At 53.0% G+C, this 10,177-nt stretch overlaps 1 protein-coding gene across 1 annotated transcript in view; it reads right to left on the bottom strand.

Moving 5' to 3' along the window:
- Positions 1-1,430: 1,430 nt before the first annotated feature.
- The window catches only part of MIS18BP1 (MIS18 binding protein 1), a gene marked incomplete at both ends in the record, with an annotated part of 10,259 nt that continues 1,512 nt past the window's right edge, over positions 1,431-10,177 (bottom strand). Inside the window, 9 exons of the mRNA XM_008949166.1 lie at positions 1,431-1,573; positions 2,386-2,558; positions 3,371-4,229; positions 4,505-4,610; positions 5,032-5,198; positions 6,099-6,262; positions 6,503-6,593; positions 7,406-7,536; positions 8,710-8,786. Coding sequence (XP_008947414.1) covers positions 1,431-1,573; positions 2,386-2,558; positions 3,371-4,229; positions 4,505-4,610; positions 5,032-5,198; positions 6,099-6,262; positions 6,503-6,593; positions 7,406-7,536; positions 8,710-8,786 — 1,911 coding nt within the window. The remainder of the gene's footprint in view (positions 1,574-2,385; positions 2,559-3,370; positions 4,230-4,504; positions 4,611-5,031; positions 5,199-6,098; positions 6,263-6,502; positions 6,594-7,405; positions 7,537-8,709; positions 8,787-10,177) is intronic.

Raw genomic sequence — 10,177 nt, 5'->3', positions numbered from 1 at the left:
GCAGCCCTCCCAGAGGAGCCGCAGGCTCCATCCTCGCCCCAGGAGGCCCCTGCTCCCTCCTGGGCTGCCCCAGGGACCTGTGGGAGCCACGAGGTGCCCGTGCCCCCTGCGGGCCGCAGCCAAGTGGCGCCTCCGGCCTCCGTCCTGCCCTCACCCCCCTGCTGCTGCTCAGCTCCTGCTGCCCCTTCTGGGCTGCTGCTACGTGTCCAAAAGTAATCACCAATTAAAGTTGTGAGCCCAAAGCTGACCAGGACTACTCAGGAGGAGGATTTTGGGATTACTCTGTAAAATTTTGGTCTGTTTTGAAGAGAGGAGAACTGGAGAGGTTCAGAGACGGACAAGGTCAGGACAGATAACAAGGTCCTGGTTCTTCACACAGCAAACAGCTCAGTGCTGGACCTTGCATGAGAAATGGCAGATGGAGTCTGCTTGGGTCTGAGGAGGGGCTGGCCTTGCTCATGGAAGAGGAGTTCCCCCCCCATGGCTCCGGACAGGTTCCTCTGGAGGTGCACCTCTCACCCCTCGAGGTTCGTTTCCTTGACACAGCACAAGCTAGGCAAAAGTAATCAAAAAACAGGGAACTCTTTTGAACCACTGGCTGAAAACGTGTTCTGCCAACAGAGGAGGCTCCTGGAGAATCCCGCTACAAGAACCGGGCGCCTCAGACATGGGTTCCCTGAGCAGTGCCCCAGAACCCCAAAAGAGATGGCTCCAGAGACCTGCAGGTGAGTTTCAGAGTCCCAGCTGGGACCCAGGCATGAGTGTTTGCAGTTAGAAAACAGTGAAAAGATGCATTGTGAAATACACCTCAAAAATGGGGGAAAAAAAACCGAAAAATCTTTCTTTTGATAATGAAAATTAATGCTGGTGCCCAGTGACAGGACAAGGGGCAATGGACACCAACTGGAACCCAGGAGGTTCCATCTCGACAGGAGGAGACACTTCTTTGCTGTGGGGGTGCAGAGCCTGGAGCAGCTGCCCAGAGAGGCTGTGGAGTCTCCTGCTCTGGAGAGATCCCAAACCCACCTGGCTGTGACCCTGGGCACCCTGCTGTGGGTGACCTGCTGGAGCAGGGGATGGGACAAGGTATCTCCAAAGGTCCCTTCCCACCCCACCATGCTGGGATTCCTCAAGAGGAGGTGGTTTGAGAGGAGAGAGAGGAACCCCTGTTAAGCATCAGCATGGCTGTAGAGAGTGGCTGGTTCCACGGCACAAGGAGCCCATGACAGCAGTAACTCTGCACAGCCCTCACCCCACAGCCTCCAGCGTCCCCGCCCAGGGCAGACAGGACCCTCCCCCCACAGCCTGGTTTCACACAGCCCCTCGGCAGTCACACGCTCGGGGAGATGAGGCTCTTCCCTCAGCCCCTGAGCTGTCACACTGCAGAGGCCGTGCAGAACCCCCAGCTGCAGCCTCAGGGCCACATGTACCTTCACCCGCCTGCTCTGGAAGGGCGTCGCCGTGAAGATGTCCTCGTGGTCGTCCTTGGGCAGGTGCTCCAGGAAGTCTCTCATCTGCTGCTTCCGTTTGAGGGTCCCCACCTTGGCCGTTATTGCAGCCGGCTCCTTTGGACCTGCGTGAATCAGGACATCATCACCTCCATCATCACCTCCATCATCACCTCCATCCTTCTAACACAGCAGGGACCTCACACAGCCTGAAACCCGACTGCAACCAGCACCAGCCCCTCCTCTCTGGAAGCATCTTAAAGCTTCTTCGTGACCTTTGAGTTCTTAGACAGTATATGCTTTTAAAGATTTTCTTTACTGCGACTTAGCTTAGAATCATTGACTGGGTTGGGTGGGAAGGGACCTTTCAAGGTCACCCAGTCCAACCCCCTGCCCTGAGCAGGGACATCTGCAGCTAGAGCAGGGTGCTCAGAGCCCCGGCCAACCTCCCCTGGGATGGTTCCAGGGATGGGGCAGTGACCACCTCTCTGGGCAGCCTGGGCCAGGGGCTCACCACCCTCATGGTGAAAACATTCTTCCTTATGTCCAATCTAAATCTCCCTCTTTTAGTTTAAAACCATCCCCTCTTGTCTTGTCCCAACAAGCCCTGATAAAAACATTGTCCCCATCTTAGAAGCTGAACTGCAGAGACTCACGGAGCCATCACAAGGGTCAGACATCAGCTGGTTTATTAGATTTCAATCTATACTTGCTTTTTTCCTTCAGGGCAGTTCAGGTCTTCCCATCATGCCAAACACTAGAGAACTCAGAATAGCCTTTCCTTCATTACTTCAGTCCCTTGTGACATCCCCCAGGCTCCGCAACAAGCCTTTCTGCTAGAAAAGCTAAGTGGCTTCAGTGTTGGACCATGACCTGCCCCTGCCTCTCCCCTCACAAGGGTGTAGGGAGGGGGGTGCCCGATGTAAGCCGTGCTTACCCCTCTGCTCCGCCGTGCCCGGTGCCCTGCTCCTCCTGGCGCGTGCTTCGGGCCCCTCCTGCTCCTGCTGCCCCAGGTACTGGCGCTGGCACTCCGCGGCCGAGCGGGACCCCACGGCCATGGCCACCTCCATCCAGAAGCCGTTCCTGTGCTTGGGAAAGGAAGCCACGGCCCTGCAGGGGACAGAGCCACTGCCCGTGTCACGCCGGGCAGCGGCGCCCAGCCCAGCTGCCCCCAGGACGCCGTGCCCGGGTGGGCACAGCCTCGGCTCTGGCACCCCTCCAGAGCGTGCCCACACAGCTGGGCACAGCTCTGACACAAGAGAAAACACTTCCTTAGTCACAGCAGGATCTCCCTCGCCCCCAGCTCGTGCCTTTTCAGGTTTCTGTGTTAAAGAAACGTGACCAAACATGGCCATTTTATTACTTAATCTATGTAATTAAATACAGCCCGGCAGGCTCAGTAATTGGGCAGTGTGTTAATTACACTCCTGCAGCTAACCTGCCCTCCACAGAACCCAGGTGCACACGCAAGCACGTTGTGTTTAACGTGTTCCTCCCTGGGGGGAGAACGTGCTGCCCCAGCCACGCACAGGAATTCCCTTATCAGGTTCTTCACCCACCCGTGGTTTCCTGATTTGTTTAGCACTTCACTAGATTAATCAGGTGGTTTTGAAAAAGAGGCAGAGGGTGGATGCACCAGGAGCTGCCTCATCCCTGCATTCCTCTCACTCCGTGCTGGTGAGAGCAGTGGGGGCTGCTGCAGGCTCACACTTCTAATTACTGGAGAAAAGACTCACTTGTCTCTTTTATTTCACTATGTTTTAATTTGTTGACAGCATTTCTGCTTCAAGAGGGAATTGAAACATAAAGGAAACCTTTAAAATAACAAAGATGCTGAACCTGAAAACAACAAACCCAGACCACCCGAGCCCTCCCAACGACCGCGGGGAACTCAGCCCTGTGAAGACAGGACAACCACTTGCCTGTAGAGCTTCTGTAATTCCTTCTCAGACCAACCATCATCTGCCTGTGGAAAAAGTTCTAGAGATTTCTGCACCTTTTCCCTCTCAGGGTCTCTTTTTGACTTTGCTGCTGAAGACTTGGCAGTATTAGCAACTTTAAAATTTGCATTTTTATCCGATACTTTTGAACTCTTTTCTTTTCCATGGAGTTCCTCTTCGCTGGTTTCATACTCAGAGTCATACTTGAGCAGATACCTCGGAGGGTTGATGCTGCTTCTTGCCCTCGTTGCCTTCTCAGGCGGGTGGGAAGCACCAGACTCCCTGGGAGGTGTTCTCCCTGCCCCTGAGTCAGGAACACCGCTGGACCTGAGCCTGGGCGGCGCAGCTCGGAAGGCAGTGGAGCGCTTCCCAGCCCCCTGGGCACTCTGTGCCCTGTCTGCAGCCTCCCGGGAACTTCTGACGTTAGAGGAGGACTGTTTCAGCACCTCCTGTTTTAGCAAAAGTTTGTTTTTCCGTTTGACAGATAGTGGGCTGTCTTCGCTGGACTGCTCCTCTTCATCTCTGCGTGACAGCCTGTTTGTCAGGTGCCTGTCTGGGTGTGGCTTGTCTGGCCGTGAGGACCTGTGGGGCCGCTGATGTGCCGCCAGCTCTCCACGTTCTGTCCCTCTCCTGTCCTGTGTGCCCCCTGGGACCTTGCTGTTGGGCTTAGTGAGCCCTGCAGCGTTCAGGGGAGTCGGCTTCGCAGAAAGCCCTGGTTTGCTTTTCCCTCGGACGTCTGCAGAACTGCCTTCATCATCCTCGGAGACGAAGCGCCTGACCTCCCTGCCCCCCGCGGGCCTGGCTTCCCCCCGGGACCCTCCTGCCTTGCCACTGCTCTTCCCTGGAAGAGAAATTGGGATGACACCACCCCTTGTGATGCAGGACGTTGCAGCCGCTCTAAAAAAGAAATTCAGCTTGATATTTTAGAGGATTTTAGGGTTCTAGTTCCCAAATGTTATCTATTCGAAGCTGTGGGGAGAGGAGTTAATGCTGCTCTGGCAGATTTAAACAATTAAACAATAACAGGACATCACCATGGTGCTCTGGCACCTAACCCACAATCCCACTGATTCCAATCAATCTTGAAAACATGGGAAAACAAATATTTCTTTTTACCTTTACTTCGGCTTTTTGGCATCTCTTCAGTTGTCTTCGTCACTTCCTTTCTTTTATTCTTCTTCTTGGAACTGGCCAGTCCTTGGTATTTTTCACTACTAAACATCTTCAAAATTAAACAAATTCATCAGCTTTTGCAAGAGATCACACAGCAAACCTGCTGACCCCTGCTCTGAGAGAGCCCAGTGTTTATCAGCGTGGTGGGTTCAGGGGTCACCTCACTGACCAGCGTCTCCAAGTCCTGCCTGAGGACACTGCCAAAGCGACCAGCCAGGCTCCCTGGGAATGGAGATGTTCTAAAGCACAGGCTGAAATCTCCAGCCCCAGAGCAGCTGGTAAGCTGGACGTAGATCTCTGGTTCTGCAGCCAGAGGAGCATCAGTCCCACCCCTGTTCCCAGCGGGAGACCCCCAAACCTCCCGCCTCTTCGGGTGCTTACAAGAGCTGGACTCTTTCCGTTAGACACCCAGCCACGTTTATTCCTTAGATGTGAGATACAGTGAGCTAACAGTGCAAGAAGAGTCTTACCATGCTCAGGTAATCTACTCCACCTTCCTCTATAGTGACGTTGAGCTTCTGGTCCACCAGCTCCCGCTGCCCGCACCAGAAGCTGAGTGGCGGTTTCACGAGGCGGCCACTCCGAGTGTAGACTCTCTCCGAGTCACCCCGCGGGGAGAAGCGTTTTGGGGTTGTGTCTTGGAGAAAAAAGGAAAAAAAAAACACTAGAAATATAGTTTTGGCCCAAATGTTGTATTGAACGTTCACTCTGGGGAGCTCACAAGCACAGGAGTGATATGGTGTGTGGAACTGCTTGTTCGCACTGACCACATGGGAAACACAACATTTACTCCAGTGTTGTGCTGCTCTGTGGAAAGTGCTCGGGGCAGAAATGGCTTAATGGGATTCAGAAGGTAGAGGATCTACTGTTGTAAACTGTTGACTTTGTTTAGAAGGCTCTAAATACTGGAGGAGTCATTTAGGGCAGTAGAATGGTAAAGAAAAGTTGTCCCATGGAACAGTTCCTAACTAATGAGAGAAAAAAAATGAAACCGCTTTTATAGTTTTATCCAGAAAATCTGATTACAGGATTAACAACTGGCTCAGAGAAGTCTGGCCAAAGCCCCGCTGGAACCTAGGAGAAGACATGAAAAAGAACAATAAATCCAGAAGCCCCCACATCCCTGACAAAGCCTGGAGTGCATTACAGGGAGGAAAACCCAAGTGGATCACCAGGTTCTGGCTTTACAGCCACTTCCCTTGGAAACAAAGCCAGTGTGATGAATTTCCCCACGACTTCAGCAAACCAGAAATAACAACAGAGATCAGCACTCTGCTCAGTGCAGTCTCAGGAAACACAAACAGAAGCCCTCGCCCAGCTGGTCTCTGCCCCTCCACACAGCCTGCCTCATGAGAAACCAACCAGAGGGTAGAACCACAGAATCCCTCAGGTTGGAAGAGACCTTTCAGATGGAGTCCAACCCTTAACCCAGCACTGCCAGGGCACCACTGACCCTAGCAGATGTCTTTTTCCAGGGAAAACAGCTCTCAAAAACCCCCAACTCTTGTTCTGAAGAAAAGGATTATTAAATACCCACAGGTATTTTCGTCGCTCTTCGGTAACACTTGATAGGTGGTGTTCTGGATTTCAGGTCTCTTCACATCTTTTGCTGAATTTTTGGCATTTTTCAACACATCCGTATTCACCACTGAGTCTGTCTCTTCATCTTCACTTTCATCGGTATTCTGCTTCTTTTCTTTCCTAATGATTTGGAGTTTGAGAAGAGGAATAGTCAACATATGTCCTCTAACAACACATCAGCTCACACAAACCTGAGGTGAGCTTACGTCCAGCTCTGCCCAGCTCGGGCAGTGCCTGGCCAGGACATGCCCACAGCTGCAATCTGCTACACTCCTCCAGCAGAGAGTGGTGTTCAACAGCAACTCCTCAGTGACTGCTTCAAAAAACACTGCAATCCAACAGAATCTCCGAAGAAATTACCTCCTCCTCTCCTCCAGAAACTCCCCAACGTACTCCTTCCACCTTTTGGGAAAGCCATAAGTGAATCGTTTGATGAAGGGGTAGGGGAAGCCTGTGGGGAACAAAAGCAGCATCAGCAACAGCCCAGTGACACCTCTGCTCCCAGGGGGCAGAAACATGGGTTTGTGTCCCTCAGAGGCTCTCCACATCTCTTCACTCGAGAGCAGAGACCATTTGTGAGGCTTAGACAAAGAACTGCATCAGGATCAGGTGCAGTCGAAGTGTCTAGCAGCAGTATTTTAACCTGGGAAGTTCTTCAGGTAGTACAGATACAACAGAATGACTCTAGGGCTCTGAAATGGGGAAACAACCCTAAAAATAAGTACTGCTGCAAAGGTAGAATATAACCCTTTGTTTTAAAAGAGAAGGAAGAAGTACCACTTAACCTCCAGACTTTCCAAGGAAAACATGGGATGCCCCTCACTCCAAGAAGGACCTTGAGGGGCTGGAGTATGTCCAAGGAAGGGCAACGAAGCTGGGGAAGGGTCTAGAGCCCAAGTGTGGGGAGGAGCAGCTGAGGGAGCTGGGGGTGCTGAGCCTGGAGCAAAGGAGGCTCAGGGGAGACCTTCTGGCTCTGCACAGCTCCTGACAGGAGCCTGGAGCCATGGGGGGGTCGGGCTCCGCTCCCAAGGCACCCTTCATGCTCCGAAAGCCCTCTCTGTAGCTGCAGCACCCTGAAAGCACCAGCCACAGTTAAATCAGACAGTCCTGAGGAATCCGGTGCTGGAGTCACACTCCAGCGTGTGCCGAACACCCACCGAGCCCAGTTAGCAGGGCAGGACAGAGCACTTGCTGCAGCAGCACGTTCAGTCACAGATCCAGGCTGTTCTCAGTGCAATGTTACCTGAACAATCACCTTCTTACCTTCTTTCCTCATCGAAGCAGAATCTATGTTCCCCTCCAGCACGTAGATCCTGCCAGAGGATGTCCTGACCTGGTTGCGCGCGATGCGCTCCAGGACAGCGTTGCTGTGCCAGACCAGGTCTCTCATATCTCTGAGGAAAGGCAGATAACAGGAAGGGCAGAAATAAACCGCTGCTGGTGTGAAGGGAGGAGTTTAAAAGCAGAGTGCTGGTGCTGCCCGTGAGGTGTGCTGGGTTTGCTGGACTCAGCAAGGAAGGGGCACAGCTCTGGCCTTGGCGAATGCCTGGGCAGGAGACAGGGAGCACAGCAGCTCCTGCAGAGGACACTCACAGAGCTCCAGCCTGGCGTGGGGCTGCTGGAGCCACTTGGGCAGAGGGGCTCCAGGCCCCTCAGCACTGCAGCCACAGCCCTGTGCCAGTTCCCAGACTGACACCGTGCCTGTCAGAGGGGCACTGTCCCAGCATTCATTTCTGACCTTCCCATTTAAAGGTGAGAAACTGAAGAAGGAGCCCTAATAAGTGCAAAGATTTGAGTTGTTAAGAAATTAAGGGACGTCTCCGTGAGAAATAACAGACTCAAGCATTAAAACAGAAAATCTACAAGAGTGTGAGGGTTTGGTTTTTTTTTTTAACTATACTTTTATAACAGTAACCCACAGAGCAAACTACAGCTGGAGGCCAGGACAAGAGTGGAAACGTTCAGCTGTGCAGCCTGTCCCGGAGGACTGCCCCCAGTCTGGGGGGGGTGATCAGCCAGAGATGTTCTGTACCCCCAGGAAACGGCCCTTCCCACCCCAGCCCCTGCCCCGGGTCGCGCAGCCTCCTGAGGTGGCTCAGCACACCCAGTCACCTCCTCCCTCCAGTGGGACTGCCCTCGGGAGAGGCCCTGGGTCTTCAGCAGGTAGTTACTAGTTAGTTACTAACCACAGGAAGAGCCAAGCACTGTTCTCCAAGGGCGTATTCCCACACTGTTTTCAAACGACTTCATGGCAAGCTAAACCTCTCCTTTGGACAGATGTTTTCCTGATCTTACAGCTTTTTGCATGCAACCTGAGCCACGCCAGAACCAAAAGGAGGAGCAGTCAGTCTGCAGGGGGATCAGCTGCTGCCCTGTCCCTGTGCCAGGGGGCAAAGCAGCTCAAGGGGGTGGAACTGCTGCCTGTGGTTACCAAGAGACTCCAAGAACACAGGTCTCAAAGCTCCAGCTCCTCAGCCACTAGGAGAAGGTTCATCCTCCCCAGCTCAGGAGCCAGAAGGCCACCAACACCTTCTACATTCCACTGAAACCAGGAAAGTCTGTCTTACTTGCGTTTTCCTTCAACACACACTGCAGTGTTACCATCCAGCACTCTAATTCTCCAACTGGTTAGGCATATAGGTTTCTGTTAGAAAACAAAACAAACAAAACCCCATCATTTTTCTGTTAGACTAAGCCGTGCAACATCACTAAGGCATTAGCAAAATAGACTTTAACTCCTGCATAACTTGAGAAGATATTTAGACACCATCCTCCAGACCAGACAACCTGAAAGCAACCATTAGACACATAAATGCTGAAGCATAATCAAGCTGGAGTTTAACACACAAGTAAAGACAGGAATTTAAATTAAATAAAGTTTTGAGTAACTTAATGTTGACTTGCAGAAGACTGAGGCATTGGCCAAGACCTCTAGGAAATCCAAAAAGGCTCCTCACAGAAAGTGCCAGCACTGCCACACCTCACGTGTGCTGCTCAGAAAGGCCAAAGTTTGGGGTTTCACTAGCCAGGGTATGGCCAAAAGTAGCCAGGATGAAACCAGCTGTGGCTCTTTGTGACCTGCTGCCCCCACAGCCACAGCCAGGCACTTCCACCCCAGCTGCAGTTTGAAAAACTCTGTGAAGCGACTTTGGTTTTAATTTCTTCCCCAAAAAGGTTGTCTAGGGCTGTGCCAGGGCAGTGGTGGAGTCCCCACCCCTGGAGGGGTTTCCAAGCCGTGGAGGTGTGGGGTGAGGGACACGGGGCAGTGGGGACCTGCCAGTGCTGGGGGATGTGTCAAACATGCCTGAGCATGGTGAGGGAGAAGGAAACCATTAACTTGCTGGACTCAGGGGGCAGCCATCCCACAGCTGCCTCTGGGGAAGAGAGGCACCTCCAGCCTGGGAAAGCAGGCTTCCCCTCGTCCCTCCAGCAGCTCCCCAGGGGGACACCGAGGCTCAGGCCACACTCCACCACTGGCCTCGAGGTTTGCTGTGGGACAGGACCTGCTGCCAGGCGTGCAGGGATGGACAGAGGTCTGCAGGCCGAGCTGTGGGGGGGAATCTGTGTCCTGCCTCATCCGGCGGTCTGGGCACTGCAGGAACAGCAGCACTGTCACCTCACCAGCAGCTGCACAACCCAGGGAGCTTCAGACCTGCCCTGGCCTACAGCTGGGCAAGGTCTCTCCTTGGCTCTGCGTGGGGAGCCGAGAGCTGGGTCACCAGTGACTTGTTCCATGCCCATTGCACCAACAGGGGGCAACTGATGTGTTAAAGAGCTGAGGCAGGAGACTCATTCAGGGAGAGAATTCTTTCAGACAAGGCTGTGGCTTCTGAATACTAACCCAAAAGGCCTTTCTTTTTTTTTTTATGAAAAAAAAAAAAAACCAAAAAAAAAACAACAAAAAAAAGCTGAACATTATCATCTTGGAGCCCTGGGGCTGTCCAGCCTGGAGAAGACATTCTGATCAATGCTGATCAAGAGTTAAAGGGCCCCCGAGGGGCAAGAGGCTGGGGCCAGACTCTGGTGCCCAGCAAC

The sequence above is a fragment of the Merops nubicus genome, unplaced genomic scaffold (genome assembly GCF_000691845.1).
Source record: "Merops nubicus isolate BGI_N331 unplaced genomic scaffold, ASM69184v1 scaffold28961, whole genome shotgun sequence".
In the NCBI taxonomy this organism is placed as follows: domain Eukaryota; kingdom Metazoa; phylum Chordata; class Aves; order Coraciiformes; family Meropidae; genus Merops; species Merops nubicus.
The sequence above is the reverse complement of the archived record's forward strand: the minus strand, read 5'-3'. Positions and strand labels throughout refer to the sequence as shown.